Genomic DNA, 19,512 nt, shown 5'->3' on the forward strand with positions numbered 1-19,512 from the left:
ATTAGACTAGATATAAGGAAGAAAATTTTTACAGTGAGAGTAGTGAAACACTGGAGCAGGTTGCCAAGAGAAATGGCAAATGCCCTATCCTTGGAAATGTTCGAGGCTGGATGGGGCTCTGAGCTAGTTGATCTGGTTGAAGATGTCTCTGCATATTTCAGGGGTGGTTGGACTAAGTGACATTTAAATGTTCCCTCCAAACCAAACCATTCTATGATTCTATTGAACAGGTATTCCACAGTATCATCTCCACAAGTGAAAAAGAAAAAAAACAAAAGGAAGTACCAGATGCCAAACTTATTTGTGTGACTTCCTAAAAGGATTAAAGAGAGCTGCTATGGAAATGATAATAAAATGAAAAAGCTGTTAGTGCTACATTCCTGAAGGAATTTCCTGTGCTCCTAAGTGTTATATGCATGGTGATCTGCATTGGTCTTTTCCAGAGTTTCTGAAGGGATGTAGGGCAAGTTGAAAAAAAAATCCAAAAAACTGAAGGCAACATGAAGTTCAAAATAAGAATAATAAAAAATAATTGCAAATAAATACACAGAAATTTTACATGAGAAGAAATTATTTCCTTAAACCCAAATCTCCTGGAATTAGTGTCTGATACTGCTGCTGCGGCTATCATGTTCACAAGACCCAGAAACTAATTTATGGTAGCTGTAGCTCTTTTAACTCAACTCACAGAATGCTTACCAGCACTTGTGTAATGCACCTGTGTGATCATAGAATCATTTAGGTTGGAAAAGACCTTTAAGATCATAGAGTCCAGATGTGTATATTCACATCCAGTTATAAGTTAAAGTATCAAAATATTCTTTTCATCTAGTCATATATCTGTGAAACTAGCAACATGTACTATTTATAATATATAATAAAAATATCCAATATTCTATAATTCAAGTATTATTTATACAGTGCACCTTGACATAAAACAAGGGAAATTTTAAATTCAATACATGCTTAAGGTATCAATTAATAGTGGATTATTTAGTAATTGCTGCATGAATTAGTGCCTGAAATTTTGAGGGTTGTACTTATCCATATCTCAAGCTGGGTTATCACATTGGTAACTTTTGGCCTTAAAATTAGTATTTCCTGATGTTGTTGCTCTGCAAATGTAGTATAAAGAAAGCCCTAGCGAAAATGAGATCCATATTAACCCATATAAAGGACAGCTGAGCTGCATTACTAATATAAAATTTTGGATGACTACATTTCTTCTGGTTTCAAAAAGTTGTGCTGTAATTGCTTACATTGCACTGTCTTGCAAAATAGTGGTATAATTGCATTTGTATACCTCGCTCGGTGTGGTACAGCCATCTGGTAGAAATATAGTTGGAAAGCTATCTGAAGCAAAACATGATGCATGCTTTTGAAAATTTAACTAACTTCCACACAGCAGGTAATTGGCAAAAAGTGTAAATTTCAGTATCTGATTAGACCGCTTTTTAATTTAAGTTGAAATCAAGTAACCTTCCTGAATACCTTATGTTTTAAAAGTGATTAACTGGTATTTTGAAGAAGCTCATGAAGCAAGTAATGGCTAACTAATTATTTTGTTTAGAATGTTATGCTTTATGAGAAATTATCTAATTAATAAAACAGAGCTACAAACATCTCCTGTACATTCTGTATCAGATTTCTACTGTTAGCAGTGTTGAGTCATAGGAACTTGCACTTGTGCATCACGTTGTTAGGAATGCTTTAGTTGGGAAAAAAGGAGATCCCATTTTTAGTCTGGCATCCTGCTTTCCTAAACTTCTTAGCTTATTTACTACAAAAGACTGTGATTTTATTGTATTTCTGTTCCAAATGAGGAAAAGAGTAAATTAGTCTTCATTTTTCCTGAAACTTCAAAAACTTTTGTTGCAAAAGGTGAAACCTACAAGGTTTAGGTACTCTAAAAAATTCCCAATTATAGGCAAAGGAAATATCAGCATTCTTTAATGACTGCCCCTAATCTCACCAAGTAAGAGTCTTTGGTTTCAGATTCTGTCACTTCTGTCATTCTGGTATGTCTTCTTTTGGGGATTTGCTTTGCAACGTATCAAATCTGGCAATGTTACAGAAGCAGTATCCCAAGCACGAGATCTCCTCCAGCACTTTCCCACTTCTCAGCTGGGATGCATGTAATAATAATTTACTGATCTGTACCTTTTAAAGCTAACATATTGCAGCTACGAGGCAAAATTAATAGCTGAACACAACCGGACAGTATTCCCTAACCTATTGACATACTCTCATGCACAGTTCGTGAACCTGGTCTTCAGAAAAACATACTTAGTTCCTTCACATATATAACACTGTCTTCTAAAAACAGCTTGTGGTCAGAGTATACAGAGTATATGTAAGGAACGGGTTAAAATAAAAAGACAAAGATGGCTGTATGTATGTGCTAGAAGAGCAAAAAATTGATTTCTTAGGAGTTTGAAGGCATTTAGTGTCACATGGAAGATTTTCTGTGGTGATACTAATACAATTTATATGATACATTACAATAATGTTCATGTCTTGGGATTTGGGCATCACCTGAATCTAAATATCCTACTATTTTTTCATCTGTGGATTTGATAAGGAAGAATTTCATATACAGCAATTTATGTTGTTTGGAAAAAGTTCTCCTAAGTAAGATAGAGAGTCTATTTTAAAAAAAGAGTTTATATTTGTTTGTTATCTCCTGTGCAAAAAGAGGAAATTATCTAGAGTGTCTGTTCCCTGATGTCACCCAAAGATATGCAGATTGCTGAGACCTTATGATTTCTCAAGGTCAAATCAAACTGAAGGCAATCATTCCTCATCCAGTTTAGCTGAGCCAAGTTGCTTGCTTTGGCACTGGTACCACATCCTAAAAAAGCAGATTTTTCTTTTTTGTGGGCAGGTGGTTAGAATACCATATAGAGCTCATTTTTGACTGTCAAGATTGAAATTATTTCTCAGCCAAGGCTAGATATAAGTACATCTGTTAACTATTAAATCATGGAGAAAAACCTTTGTAAAGGTTCAAAATGTACCTCAGATATCAGAACTTTTTCCCTTTAGGAGAATATCAGACCAATTTGTGTAAAAATGACTGAAAGGATAAATGTGGTTCTGTTACATTCTGATAAAAAAAATAAATTCTTGCAACTCTCATAGAATCTGTTCTTAAGCCAGCAAGAGTTTAGCTACGGTTTGAGCAACAGTAGCATAGGTGGTTATTACTAACCTGTCTAAGACTTCAGTGAAACCCAAAATATTTTCTGCACACAACAGTATGTTTTTTAACAGTTTCTTGAATATTATGCATAAAAATCTGAGTATTTAAATATCTTTGCCTGTGCTATTCCCAAAGTGAACCTTTAAAATGGGAAGGGTATGAGGTGTCAAACTGTCTATTTATTCTTACTTCAATACAGTAGGTTTCAGAAAGTAAAATGCTACTCTTTATTAGTAGAGGTTTTCTGAAAATCAGAAGATTGTTCAGTAATTATAACTTGTGCTAATGAGCTGGATGTGAAATTAACAAATACTGTTAATTTTCACTTATACCAATTGTTCTCCTAAGAATTCACAAAGACATCTTCTAAATTTAATTAAATCATGTGTGAGAGCTAACAAAGGGGTCAAGATTATAGGCAAAGACAGAGAAATCAGACTAAGAATATTCAACGAAGACATAAAAATAGGTCTTCAGATTACTTTCAAAAAATATAGTACATTATTGACTGCATTTCTTTTGTAGCAATGGCCTTCCAGGAGTAAAATTCTGGATGAACTAATCATGTGTCTAATTGATATTTGGCTTGAGGATTTTATGTTTTGTTGTGATTCTTGGAGAGCACTAGAAGCATCCCAATGTAATTTCTTCACTTCATGTTGTATTAATTTTTCACAGAAGTATTGATTATACTTAGAACTATTATTTATTTGGATGATCCTAAATCTAAAAAGTAGATGACGGTTGCCTGCGAAGCTATGCTAAAGAAAAGTGTTGAGTCAACACTTCTCAGAAATGATGTTGTACTATTTGTGTTAGTAATTCAGCCTTGTATGATTGCACAAAAAGAAGGGTAATAGTTTTTTTTCAGCATGTCTAGCTAAAATCGTTAGCTAGTGAAATGAATGTTAATTGGTACATTTACAGCAAGAGCCATATTGCCCACAAACATGGTTTTGCAATTTAAGCCAGAGATTAAAGTGTTCATTTTCTGCAAGATACATGTGAGAGAGGAGCACTGTTACTTGTAGACTAATTTTGATTATGAAATAATTTGTGCTGTCTTCATAGGAAATGAAACTGCAAGTTTCAGGATTCTTTTTCCTTAAAAAAAGGTCAGCATAGTCTTTGCATCAGTAATGAAAAATAATTTACTGTCATTAACCAAATATGGCTTTCTGAAGCCTGTATCCTGGTTTATGTGCATGAATGATTTATCGATCTGCTTTGGAATAATTCAGCAACAAAATTATCTTGAAAATTCAAAACAATATTAAGTAACGGATGATCCAATTTACTGTAACCTGAGCTTATTGCTAAAGTTTGTTACTAATTTGTGCAGTGAAAACCTCAAGTAAAACTTTGTTTTCAAGTTTCACTTGCATGCCACGGGACAGTTTTTGCAAGATTATTGCCTAAGTGGATGGAGAGTCCGTAGATAATGGCCCTATGCTAATACTACACTAAAATGATGAAGAAATTCTCTTACAAAAATAGATTTCTTTGCCTGTCTTATTTGCAGATGTACAGGTGCTTATTGTTTACAGTATATCTTGATGTTTTCTTCAATTGGACCTACACGTGGAAAAAAAAATGGTGATTTATATAATCTATATGTGAAATGTCAGAAGGTTTTACATTTATGTGCTAAGCTTACAGAGGATTTTATCCATGCATTATCAGTCTTATTTACTAAAGGAGATTATTAGAATTGCTGCTACTGTTTCTTTCCCCCACTCAAGTATTCCTTTAATACGATTATTACCATCGTCAATTTTAATTCTATTTCCTTTAAATCAAAACTTCTCATGTACAATCATCTATTTTTAATATGAAAATTTGTACATAATTCCTCTTCAAACACTATAGAAGAATTTCTTTTTGCTTATTTATAGCAAATTTTACTGGTTTATGATGGCTATTTCAAGAGCAGAAAGGAAACATGTATTTTCCTATGTCGTAGAAATAATGAAAAAGAACTGATGATAATTACTGCACTTGTAATCTTTTCCTTTTTTGCCTTAGGCCTTAAAGAGTACAGTTACACTAGCATTAAGACATTTTATTTTCTCAGGGTCCCTGAAAACCTTTGCAAGGCCTGTTCATGTAGACCAAACTCTTTCCCTTTTTGTTTCTGAGTACTTATTGGAAAAAGGTTTTCTTGTTGGGGGTTTTGATGGTTTTCTTGTTTGTTTGTTTTTAATTATTTTCCTTTCAGTGAGTGGTTTCCTAGTCCTAATAAAGAAGGAGATTATTTGGGCATAGGAGATTGTGTCCGATCTGAGACGGAGTCACTGACTGGAATTTACTGTATTATTTTCCTAACATTTATGAGGTGAACATGTCAGCAGATTTAACTTTCAAATCTTTTCTAGTTGAAATTCAGACTTTTGCATAGTCTGTAGAGGTACAAAGCTTTATCACAATCTACTCATCTATACTCAAGAATATCAATGGAAGAGAAAGATTGAATATTTTTTTAGCTATTGTAGCCTTTATTATTGATGAAAGATATTAATTTAATAACTTTCAGAATGTCTAAATAGAAAGAACAGAATTCATGGCTAACTTCTCTTAAAACATGCTTCTAGTAGAATATAGTCTCATATGACAATATATAAAAGGAATTAGCAATGAGAAAAAGCACTATTGAATCTCAAAACATAAATACTTTATTGTCCAGACTGTACAGATTCTATGATCTATTTCTTAAGAAAAAAAAAAAAAGAAAAAAGAAAAAAGGGATGGAATTTCACAGTAATAAATTAGTCTTTTATCATAATTAAATTATTGCAGAAGTACTCTTTGTGTTTACAATATAATATATTTACCAACTCAGGACAGTTTTACATTTTTGTTTCATTGCTTAGGAACTCAGTCCTCAATACTGTATAATATGAAATTGTTCTAAAGAAAGATGAAAATCAGAGTCTTTTTATTCTGCAAATAGGCTATTATTTTTTCAGCTTCCAGTGAAAGTACAGGTAGAAGTTCCATTAGAATATAATTCTGGCATACTCATCCTTTTAGCAGCCAGAGAAAGCTGCTTGAAAAAGCACTTATTGGTTTTTTTGATTTGCAAAGCAAGTAAGAATTATTTTTATTTGACTAAGAATACAAAGTTAACAAAATGAAATTTTGAGGATTCTTTATTCACCTAATATTTCATGGTCTCCTGCCCCCAAACCAAAAAAGCATCACCAAAAACCGTTTTCCCATTTTGACTTGTGACCATCCCTGATTACTGCAGTTGCACAGTTCAGCTGAATCTCCCGAAGAAAGTGGTTTTCTCTGTTCAGTTGATTTTTTTTAGTTTTGGAGTGGGCTCCTTCTGCCTCCTTCTTTGGGTACAGATCTTCTGGACAGTGAAAAGCGATGAGCAGCTGCAGGCAACAGCCTAGGTCAAAAGTCAGTTTCTGTCTACAGACAGACTTGGTTATCCAAAACAAAATAAGAGGTGTCACAATCTGTAGTCCTGTCTGTAAATACTTTATCATGGTAAAAATTTGATGTGCATGATAAAATCGCTTCTCTGCATGGGTGACTGCAGAATAACAGACCCCATGAAAGAAAGCAAAGGTGTGTGGTGGAAGCCTAGCTGGAATTGTGAAAATGACAGCTAGTCAGGAACTAAATACAGGAATTTTGCATGCTCTGCACCTTAGCTTTAGGACTTATCCGTAGTTTGTCAATTTTTGTAATATCAGGACACGCTGAGGCACTGCTTCAGTATGAATTTCTGTGGAGAACAGCTTGAATCATCAGTATCATATTTTGCAGTACTTGGCCTTCTCTTAGAGGTTTCCTGTAGGTTTATCCTATTTAACTTGTTATAGCTGCAAAATTCCTACCCCCAGGACATAAGCATTAAAGGAATCCAAGCTCTGAATCTGAGGCCAGTTCAGATATGTCATATTATATTTGTTGAGTACCTAACACTGCCCCAGAAGAAAAGCTTTCTCAATACCCATATCTTTATGTGGCTGCAACATGTGTCCACTGGTGTTTACTTGAGATAAAATCTGATGATTCAAAAAATTGTTAGTACAGAGATGGAAATTAGAATCTCTTTATTTAAAGTCTCTTGTTCCCCTTTGTGATGTGATTCTTACCAAAACAATGTAGTAAACAGACCCTAGCAATGCAACTAGCTCATACAAAATGGTTATGTATTTGACTTGAATAACACTGTTGAAGTCTAAAGAACTTCAGTGCACATTTTTTAATCAAGTGTTGCATGTTAGGCAAGGTCAAATTCCGAAACAATAGATATGTGAGTTTTCTTAACAAAACATTGCAAATTTTTCTTTTCTTTTTTTCCAATTTTTTTTTTTTAGAACAATTGGATACAAAAAAAAGTATGTGAAAATTCCACATGGACATATTTGGGTGGAAGGTGATCACCATGGACACAGCTTTGACAGCAATGCTTTTGGCCCGGTAAGTCAATTCTCTGCATATCATTTACACTTTGCCACTGAAAAGAAGTGCATTTCTCCTGGATCATTTGTGCAACACAGTGAGAATTATTGACTGTTATTGTATTTTTATGATTTTTGTAAGAATTATTAGAATTTATGAAATATCTTAATCAGCATAGATTGAGTTTGCTCTTAACTATAATAAAAAGAATAAAGACTCCTTTTAATTTCCCCACATGGGAGGGAAGTGTTAGAGATTTTAAATTTGGAGGGATATACTCGAGGAGTAGCCAGAGGGCGAGCCAGCTCCCTGTAGCTGACAGATGCTCCCTGAGGACATGTTGCCAGCTGATGTAATTTGGAATGGGCCCCTCCTGGGAACTCAGTCTTGCTTTAGAGCCAGTGCTGGGATAAAGAATTAGGAAACTAACTGTGCTTATTAAGTGTTAACTGTTAAATGGGTCCATGGACAACAACAAGGATATTTCAAAACTTTACAAAAAATAATTATTTAAGTTTTCTTTATGTAGAGCCATTTTCATATTGAATAATGACAAAATGTAAATTGAAAACTCTTTTGACTGGAAAAAGTGTGCATCTGTTCATCAGGAAGACAACAAACACTTTCTGTGCACTCCGGTTTCGAATTGGTTTTGATTTTGTTACACTTTGTGTGGATTCCTATTCTTGTTTTAACTTAGTTTAGCATGCAGAAAATAATTCCCTAAACTGTGCATCCTGTTCTGGAAATACAAACCCTTTTTGCTCTGTTCCATATGCAGGGTATTTAACTGTGTCTTGAAGAGAGAATACTCTTCTAATATTATTAAAAATTCACTGGTTGCTACAGGGAAGTTTTCATCTTTATGCATTTCATAACTATTTCATACATAAGTCGCCCCTCTTTGAATTAATGACAGAAAGGACCTTACCAGTTTGTCTGGCTTCTGGAATTATAGTTCAGTTATTAACTTGAAATAATTTGTTCTCAGGAAAAATGAAAAAAAGGCTGTCTGTCTGTCTATCTGGTTTGGAGTATGTGATACCATTACCTCTTTTTTGGTTTTTCTCACTATATTTGTGCTTGTATTTCTTGCTATTTTCATTACTATCTTCCTGCTACTGCCTTCTAAGCTTCCAAACTTCTAGTTTTAGAGGTTCTTCCCAGCAGAATTTCATTTGGTCTATCCTGTGCCAGTATCAATTTAGTTCCTTAGTAGGCATTTACTTTTCTGTCTTGTTCTCTGTTCCCAAGATATATCTTAAAGCAACTGATCTTTTCCCTTACAAATATGTTGCCAATGTAGATTCAGAGCCTCTGGAAATATTAGCAATTGGGCACTGGTTTCCAGTTCACAGCAGATCAAACAGAAATTAATACAAGGTAAAATCCTCAAGGTAGGCACCATGCAGCTTTCATACAAGATAGCACATTTAGGAAAACCTAAATACCCTCAACTTTTTACTCCATTCACCAATGTTTATAAATAATAGAAAATCACATTCACTAGACTTTGACTCCACATCAGTCACCAGCTGCTAGCTAACATCGGATAGTACAAGACTTTTCTTACAGAAGTAGCCTTTAAAGAGCTAGCAAGACAGTTTTGACAATGAATTCTTTAGCTTCTGCAGGAAGAATGACCTTAATGACCTTTGTATTGTGTTGATAAATACATTGTGAGCAGATCAAGTGTAAATAGGTATTTTCCTCTCAAATTGAATTAGAGCAGAAATAATTGGACACAGGCAAAAGGAGAGAGAAAAGGTCACAGGGCTGAAAACTAGTTTGAGAATAATAAAATACAGAATATTTTTATCTGCAGAAGAAAGTGGCAAATGTATTTAGAAGGACATGTTGGACATGTGGTTCTTTTCCATTCTACATAGTTGGATTTTAGTTTAGTGGAACATTTTCCATCCATCTCTCTGCTGTATTCTTAAGATCATGTGCAGAGGTGAATTAAAATATTAAAATCACTCTCTTTAAACCATTCAGAAGGTATATTCTTCTTAACTTAAGCATCTTTTTCTCTCATAGGACTGCAGCAGTCTTAAGGAACAGTGTTAAGATGTGAACCCACTTCTCTCATTTCGTTAGAGTATAGGTCAGTTAATAAATTAGGTTAGATGTCACAAGTGCTGCAATTCTGACGTGTAAAACTAGACATATTTTCGTGGATCGAAAGATTCGGTAAAAATAGTGTAGATGGTCAGACACAGTAATGTTTTGTAGATGAGCTTAATGAGGTACATGGGGCATAAAAGGAAATTATGGAAAACCAGATTGAGAACAGATGTTAGAATAATTTTTTCTCTTGGAGAATAACAATATGTGTAATGGCCTAATGGGTTAGGTTGGTAAAGCAAAAACCCTGATACCAATCAAGTTCTAAATCAGATGCATCTTTAGAGAGATATGAATACCAAAAATGTAAAACCTTGGCAGATTAAATTATCATTACTTAGTTCATAAAAATATTATAAAATAAATTATATTATCTCTTGTTATTGCATGGATTTTATAGGATTAAACTGGAACATTAAGGTATAGAGAGACATTTTCATGAAGTGTGTAAATAAAGCAGAAACGTTTTAACTATAATTTGTAAAAATTTAATATTTCCTTACTGTTTCATCATATCTTTGAATAAAATTAATACCTTAACTGGTATTACAAAAGGAACGGAATATCTGAGGGTAGTGCTGAATTAGAAATGCTCTTAACTCTCTATATGATCAAAACCTAAATATTAATTACTTTTCCGGAGTATGGGACTACTTTTAGTACTTTGATACTGCTGTGTTTCATGTTTCAAAATATGTTATGTCAGCCTTTCATAATGCTGAAAATGGCTGTTTTGAATAGAAGCCAATAAATATTCAGAGAACTTGCATCTTTTTACTATTATTTAAGGACATAAAGAATTAAATATCACTGGAAATTTATTTCAATTACCTGGACCAGAATAGAGATTTCTACTCAATTAACTGTTACTGTTTTCAAATTCTTATTCTTAAAGTCAATCTTGTATGATATTGACTAAAATTCCTTAATTGGCATTCTACAGGAATGTAATACTCAACAGCTTATATAACTATGATATCATTTTTTAAAGTTTGTCCTTCTTGTTTTCAGTTATGTTTTTCTATTTCCTTTTGGGGGATAAGGGGTGCTTTTTGCTATAGGATTGTAGTCTGACAGCATAGTAAACAGACCATTACTGTTCCTGGCGATGCTTCTTTCTTAGATCAGAAATACAGGACACACATTATAAAAACTGATTGAGTATAAAACTCCTTTACTGCTTCAAATTTCTTAAAGGTTTTAAAGGATTAACAATTAACTTTGTGGTTAACTTTATGCCAGATCAGTTATTGTCTTTGCTTACACAGCCAGGATAATACCAGCACAAAACCAAAGTGACAATTTCTGTTCTGGATCTGACACTCTGGCTGAATCAAGGGAAAAGTGATTATAAACTGTACTTTATCCAAATCAAATGTGCAGATTTAGCATCCAGCAGTGCAGAGATGATTATACAACCAACATGCAAGGGTATCTGAGAAACAGTTATTAATATGTGCAGGCAATAACTGATATATAAATATATTCCTGGATATGTGCATATGTATTAATCAGCACTCTCAAACTGAATGAAAAGAAAGTTCAAATTTATCTTAATGGGGAATTGTTTGGTAAATATAATGCTCTTTTTACTACATTTCTATGTTTTCAAATGCCTCAAAGCTGAGGATATGAAAGAACTTTATAAAAGTAGGGCTTAATGTCAATGGCAGTCTTTCATCTGTCTTGTAAAGGACCTGAAGAAAACCTCAATAAAGCCAATGAGAGATTTTCTGTTGGCTTTAATGGCTTTGGATAAGACTCACTTATGAGTTAAGCTTCATGATCCACTGTAAGGACAGGAAAGGCTATTATCCTCCTTATCTTCCTGTGATACCTGAGAGACAGGTAGGTTGACTACCTTGTCATAAAACATCTTTTTTGCTCAGCCAGGTCCCTATCCTCTTACTAAAAATACATCCTCTAATGTGTTTACTCTCAAAACTAAATCCCGTTGAACCTGAGCTTGGCTTTTTGTTTAATACAAGTTTTAAATTCATAAGCTTCAAATGAGTAAATTGCTTTTAGTCAACATTACTGTAGAGGCCATATTTATGATTGTCCATATAAGCAATTCAGTACTGTAACTTCATGCAATAAACTATTGGAAAAACATTCTTGTCTGTTTAACTATTCAGAAGCCCAAACCTGTAGACAGTGACTAGAAAACCCTATAGACGACAATGGCATTTAAACCAAATGACTATGCTGATTTTGTTAGTTATTTTAATTCGCTTTTAAAAGGCTTTCATCATCCCTTTCAGATGTAAGACAGAAATGGTTTAACTGTTAAACCTTAATGGAAAAATTCAGTTAATAACAGTAATGAAATGTGGCCTGTTATAATTATTTCCTTACATTGATCCAATATTCGTCTCTGTAACTACTGTTAGTAAATGCAAGTAGTCAAAACCAGAAAATAATGAAAGTACATTAGACAGTAAGGTGAACTGGAATACGATATTTTTAGTGAAAAGCCGTGTGTGGCTGCTGCTAAGGGAAATATTTGAACCAAGAGGTCTGCCGTGTGCAAGAATAGCTGTGCTTCATATGCTGTGTCCTCTCCCAAGAGTGGTTCAGAGGACAGTTGAAGGAAGAATCAAATATCTTTCTACTGTTCCAAATTACTTACATAATGGCAAACAAAGAATGCCACGTGTCCTACAAGTACACATCATCTTGGTGATGATATTGCCATCTGCTGAAGCCTTCATTTATGAGCTATAACCTAGTTCAGGAATCACATACCCACCTGAAATGGAGCAACCGCTGAGGTGAAAGGTGGGAAGAGTTTAACACCACACAGCAGTGCACTGAACAGCACTGTCTTAAAATTGCTCAGTAAGGTACGTAGGCAGGGCACACTCTTCCCACAAAGCATTCTGCCAGGTCTTGAAATATCCAGTGACCTTGTTTGTGTCGCCATACTCCAGTCATTCAGAGATACTTAAGAGAAATAGTTTCAACTAGCAGTGTCCCAAACCCTGTTTTTCTTAGTTCAAGCTGAAGTCAAGAAGAAATGGTCAAGCATTGCAAACCAGAAGTGTGATTTTAGCAAGAAAACACCTCTCTCTGCTTTCGCTCCTAAAGTTAATGTTGGTTAATATTACAGTGGTGGCAAAGTAGTCAGTGGAGCCTGGAACAACCTACTAGCAACTTGGATACATCAGTTTGCTGGAGGGTGTTGTAGCTTCTTCTGCTTTCTTTTTGCTACCACTGTGACCAGTGCTTGCACCATCACTTTGCTGTATAAAGGTGATATTGGGGAGTAACATGACTCTAATTGGATCAGTGATATTTGTATTTTTTTCTTGGATGGATATTAAAGATATTAAGCTATGTTTAAGCAGGGTGTATAATGCAAATATGCAATCAATGACATTCTATAATATTAATCCGTGGCCACAGGCAGAAATAAAATAGATAAAATTGTTTACAATTATGCATATGGAGCATGAAGTTACCACTAGTAAATAGCATGCATGCACAGCTCAAACTTGTAAAGATCTATGATGAATAAAACAGATAAGACATTATGTGTTATGACTGAGGATAAGTAAACCTTGAAGGGTAAATATGCTTTTCCCTTTTGAGAGAATATTATATGTGAGATGCAAATTGGGATGGTGGCTTGTCTACTGAGAATGACAATTCACTCCAGGAGCTGCTGAAGGGGAGCTTGATAATAAGATTGTGTGGCCTCACTGTCCATTAAATTATCATGACTAACTGAATTTGCAGTATAGTGAAAAGAAGTCTTCTATGGCTGTCATAATTCTCTTGGAAAGTAAAATATTTAGCCCAACTCCAGTCTAAAACAGTGCATAAAATTTAATCTTTCAAGAAGCCTGACTATCATCATATGACTAAAAGCTCTCAGTTAAGTCTATTTTATTTCTTAGCAATGTAATACTCACGAGAACTTGTAAAGCAGTAGAAAAGGTGAGGGTTTTTGTCTTAGTTACATCAAATCTTAAGCATTTTATGCATTCTAGCTAATTTTCTCTATTACTGTACTTGGAAGTGTAACTATTATTCAACATTGATAAAACTTCAGTCATCCTGCTTATGGTACAGGACTTACGTAATAAATTCATGCACAATGAATTATTAATTATTTCATTATTCTTTCGGAATAGAAGTACCTTTAAAGGATTTTCCAACAACATTGGAATGAATGGTGGGCTGGAAAGCCTGCATCTGGTTTTGATATCACTTAAAATAAAGTAAACTGGGGAAAAAAAAATGAAACAATGGTAGATTGATTTAATGAAATATTAATGTAATGAAATATTAGAAGATATCAGAGAGCTGCCAGATTTGTACCACGATTTGTAATGAACTAATTTGAAGATCCCTGCTTTCAAATATAGTAATTTCCTGAATCCTGTATACTTCTTCATCAGTTTCCTTACAATTCTATGTCTCTCAAGCTACTGCTTGCAATACCCTTATATGTGACAGCTATTCTGTAGAATTTATAGCATTATGTTCTCTGTATAGGATCTCGTAAATTACTTGTTTTAATGGAAATTGAAAAGGAATCTTTGCTGATTTGTCCATGGTTTGACTGCAAAGGAGATTTTAATTCATACTGGCATTCATATTAAGATCTGCCAGGGAATCATTTAAAAATCCAGTAAATGTTTCTGTTTCTTCCTGTTTTTACTTCCTTGGACATGGAATGTCATAAAAGCTCAGTCAGTAATTACTAAAATAAAGTTCTGAATTTCAGTTTGCAGAATTACAGGAAATCATTATATACCCAATTCTCTTTTTGAATATCATAAAGGCTTTGGTATAATATACTCGTCTCATTAACTCACCCATGTTTATTTATGCATATTTATTTATTTACAAGTATATGTCTATTTATTTTAAGAGCAAAACACTATTGAAATATGATGAGTAATATTAATAGAAATAATTTTATTGATTTCAGTGGCTCATTAGGATGACAGATATTTCAGTAATACCTTACGTTTTTAAAAAGTCATAACTTTTTTTGTGGCAACAGTATAGCTGATTGCTATCAAAACCATCAAAGCATTTTCCAAACCAGATGTTTTCTTATAAAAATAGCAGAGTGGACAGATTTATTAATGGGTTTTTAAGGAAATCAAACTGCAAAAGTATAGAATTAATTTTCTGATGAACACAATCATGGCATTGCCTAAAGGAACTTGCAGATTGATAGTGGAATTTTTAAATTATTTTTTTCTCCCTTTCACTGCAGAAGAGACAAGGATAATTCTTGAGAATTAAATCCCACAGAATGTTACATTTGCTGAGAAGAATAATGCCATCTAACAGAAGAGTAAATATGTTTACAAAATAAATTGTAGAATGTATTCCTTTCCCTTGACTGTAATTTGAAACAAAGTAATTTAATTAAAGTTGGATATAGTTATTTTACTTGCTCTGAGGATTTAGCAACTGCAGATCAGCTTATATTAAAGTTTGAAATGTTATGTTTGTTTCGATTAAGAGCCACTGCAACTCAATGTCGGGCCTAGGAATCAGTACAATTGTTTTAATTCTTCTCTTGTAAACCTTAAGATTTAGAAAAGGGTTGTATATACTACAAAAAACAATATTAGTAACAGCATGAAAAGACAATAACTCCAATGTACTTTCTTTGTAGTTATTTAATATATACTGCTTCCTCTTCCACTTATACTTATGTTCCATTTACATTTTTTTTCTCATGTAATTATTGAAAATATGTTTAACTGAATTTGGTGCAGAATAGAACTATCCCATCACATGACAAGTAGTTATGAGGACAAGTCCTGTGTAAAATTTTGAACACCACTGATATGTAACAATGTCTGCAAGCTGCAAGCTTTGTAACTCAATACCACATTTTCTAATTGTGAAATTCCTTTTCCCCCTCAGTGCATCTATCCCAATATAATTTTAATGAATACAGTTATGAAATATGCATGTATTAGAGCTTATACCAATGCTGTCTCTTCTTTCAAACATATCTTCTTGAAACTCACATAGACGTGTAGTGAATACATACCAATATTCAGAAATACATATATGCACAACAGAATGATAAAGATGGAGCTTTAAATTAATGCAGTTGGGTAACAGATTTTGGAAATCTATGGACTATTAAATGGATTATGAGCACATGGGAGCAGAGACTTCAAACATCACAGCCATGAAGCCACCAGGGCCTAGACTGGGCAAGGTCTGAGTACCGTTCCTTCTGAGGCTTATAGACTTGCACTGCGCTCAGCATGACAAGAAAGGTGACTTTGCACCTGGCAGACAAGATGTGCATTGTTTAAGAACATAAAAAAAGACCTTACTTAAAAGTTAGACTCATTTCTGATTAGATAATTGCAGAAATTTGTTTCTAACTTACGTGCTAATTTGATTTATCTACATATAACCTTCAAAAACTTGGTCATCTAAATGCTCTTGGATGGAGTCTCTGGGCTGCAGTTATTCTTTCTAGTGTATGAAAGCCAGCAGGCTAGCTGCCTTTAAGGAGTTTAGGAATGGACTGATTCCAGTGTTTGAAAAACAATGTCTTCAAAGCAAAGCATGATTGACATATTCAGTGGGACTGTAGGAATCAGAGAGAAACACTTGTACCTTAAAGTTTATTTTTTATTTCTTTATCCAATATTCTTCCCTTGAAAATTTATTCTAAAGTAAAGTTTGTCTGCTTTCCACTGTGCTGCATCAATATCCTTTCAGGCCACCTTTCTCTTTCAGAAATGCTGCTGCTAATGGCCAATCAGGGTATTTCTATATATCGTCTAGGGGTTATCTTCAGCTCTGTGCAGGCCTTATAAACTCTAAGGCTGGGGGTTTTTTTTGAGGAAAACTGTCACCTGGAAAATGCTCCTTTAGTATCCCAGAATTCTTTACTAAGTATTTTATTATTCAATATTATGTTCAGTCTCCTGGATTGTTCTAGCTATCTTTGTCACAATGTGTTTTATTCTATTTGAGTTAGGGCAAAGAAAGCATCCAAGATGGTACTGAATTCATAAACTCAAATTCTCACATACCCATGAATACAGAAGTAGTTATAATTCCTTTCCTGCTTGTACCAAAGAAGGATTTTATTCATGTTGATAAGAAAAAATTGCTGTAGCTGAGAAAACTAGGCACTTATTTAGAAAAAAAGTTTCTAAGATTCTTCATTCTTTGTGACAAATCAAAAATTATTTTTAAGATTAATTCATCAAGTAGAATGAAGTACAGTTCTCATAATAGCGGAAGCAAACTTTACATTTCTGTGGTAGCATTCTTCTCTAGTTTGAATTATTTCTTTAAAAAAGAAAATAGTAAAGGTATTGCCTTGATCATTTTTATTTGCATTTACATGCAGTGTGGGCTATATGGGAAGCTTCATTTCACATCTGTGTTTTAGTCTGAAGTTATAAGAAGTGCAGCAGCCTAGACTAAATCATACACTAGAAAGGAAGAAAAATATAATAAGAGTGTCTTTCCTGGTTTGCTTCCAAAGTTCTCTCCTGGCACTTTTTACACAAATTAATTTGACAGTAACAAAAGTGAAAAAAGTATTTGGATTACTTAGGCAGTAAACTAGCAACAGAACAATGTAATTTCAATTTGTTACTTGTTGTCTTTAAGTGTGTGAAATCTTAGTTCTTCATCACAAAAACTGCAGACTTCACAGAAGTAAAAAATGAAAAGAAATTATCAGTGGCCAGCCGAGCCTTCACGTTCTTCCTGACTTGCAGATTATTTTAGTGAATCTCACACTACCTGAACTCAAACAGCACAGTAACCTTAGCTTTACTCTTGTTTCAAGTTATTACAGTTTTATCCATCAAAAAGAGGTGGCCCAAACAGTCCACTGACTCTTTGAAATTATAACCTGAAAGACAAAACCTGTAAAACCGAACTTAACCTCTACAGCTATCTTTTATCTACTATCATAAATCTGTGTTTCTTAAGAGGATACTTCTTAGTATTCTAAAAAATCTAGCATATTCCCATAGGGTTATACAGGAAAAGAATACATCTTGTTATCTTATTCAATGAAGTTTTAGAGAAAAAATTTGAGAAGAAAAAGAAAATTAAACAAAAAATCAAAAAACAATTGAAATTTTGACTCTTTTTCTGTGACAAGCTCTACAGAGACAGAAAAATAGAGATAAGCTAGACAGATGATGCATTATAAATTAATTGTTAAACAAATAGCAAACATTTCTTGAGTGCCATTACCTCCATGTAGGTCTGATTAGAATGGGTGATTTGTTTAAAAGCTCAGAAAAAAGAAGTACAATCTCTTCTAGTTTTGCAAATCTGAAATTTTTACTTTCTTGTCAATATATGTGAGGTCAGAGCAGATGTATTATTTTAATAGAATCCAAGGTTTATAGGGGATCTCTTGAAAATCTTGAAAATCTGAACTGTTTTTATTACGCATAGTTGAAGAACTTGTATGTTTACCATCTAAAAAAAAAAAAAAAGGGAACAAATTCTTCCAGCTCAGTGACAAATATCTAAGTAAAATAAACTTAGAAACCATCAACATTATAAGCCTGTATATAATTCAATGCTATTGCTTTTTCAACAGGATGTAATAAGATGCTGCCTTCTGTAGCGCACGATGTTTTTGTTATTATCGTTAAGATCTTGTGCCCTTGATAGTGTCTTGCTGCAGAAACAAACACTAGTGGTACAAAATTAACCATAATATAGCACCTTTAGGTGAAACAAATCAGTGATGCAATTGATAAAATGAGTTTTGATTGTTTTTCAGAGACTTCTTTTGTCAGAACAGTTAGGTGCTTTTTCTGAAAAGAAAACAATAAAATCAAAGGAGGTATAGCTCTGTCTACCAGTAGAGACAGTAGCACATAGCAGTGATATCTGGAAAAGATTCAGTTATCCTGAGAATAAAAAACTATGTTTATTCTTCTGTCAGAAATCCACTTCAAAGCCTCTCTTCCTAGCTCTCTAGAGAAAGTCCCAACTGGCATTTAAATGAATGTATTTTAAAATGAGATTCTTAAGAGACTAAAACTATCGAAGCTTCATGTGAAAAAGGAATACAGTGATGCTGCTTATAGGTTTTGAAATAAAAAAATAAATTATGCCTTTAAAATAGAATGGTGCTGACTTCCTGGAGACTAATTTAGTCTTTCCATAGTATAAGTGTTACATAGCATTAAGGACTGGTAATGTTAGATTTCATGTCTTATCTACAACCAAATGAAAATTTAGGATCTGTTTTTCCACTAATTTGGAACTGGAAAAAAGAGACCTCTTTCACAATATTCTCATCATCTTATAATTTCAGTAAAAGTTCAAATTAATCTCCAGCATTAAGTTGGCTTTCAAGGACAGCATAATAATGACGTGAGCAAACGTGTAGAGAATTTTGCATTGCATATTACTATCACTATAAAGGTATCCTCTGCTTTTAAAAATAATTTATTACCCCTGTGAGATCTGGATCATTTACAATCACGTATTACTAAAGTCAGGGGAAAAAAAAGTCCTTTTGTAAGCTAGAATGGGTTGGCCTTTTGTCTGATTTGTACAGTAAAGCAATAAAAAAAAAAGAAAACGTTTCTTTGGGGCTAACTGGGAGTTTTGTAAGAGAGATCTGTGAGGTCAGGACTTCATCCCCCAGCAGGTTTTTCCTGCTGACACTATGCCACAGGCTTATGGCACCACAGACTCTCCTTAGCAACGGATGACACAAATCTCAAACTGCCATGCCTTTCTCCAGCCCCTGCCATGCTCCATCTGCCCAG

At 33.8% G+C, this 19,512-nt stretch overlaps 1 protein-coding gene across 2 annotated transcripts in view; it reads left to right on the forward strand.

The window, feature by feature from the left end:
* The window catches only part of IMMP2L (inner mitochondrial membrane peptidase subunit 2), a 570,080-nt gene that overhangs the window by 461,773 nt on the left and 88,795 nt on the right, over positions 1-19,512 (forward strand). For both annotated transcript variants that reach the window (XM_069851320.1, XM_069851312.1), the window contains exon 5: positions 7,540-7,642. In XM_069851320.1, coding sequence (XP_069707421.1) covers positions 7,540-7,642 — 103 coding nt within the window. The remainder of the gene's footprint in view (positions 1-7,539; positions 7,643-19,512) is intronic.

This window comes from Phaenicophaeus curvirostris, chromosome 1 (assembly GCF_032191515.1).
Source record: "Phaenicophaeus curvirostris isolate KB17595 chromosome 1, BPBGC_Pcur_1.0, whole genome shotgun sequence".
Classification (NCBI taxonomy): Eukaryota; Metazoa; Chordata; class Aves; order Cuculiformes; family Cuculidae; genus Phaenicophaeus; species Phaenicophaeus curvirostris.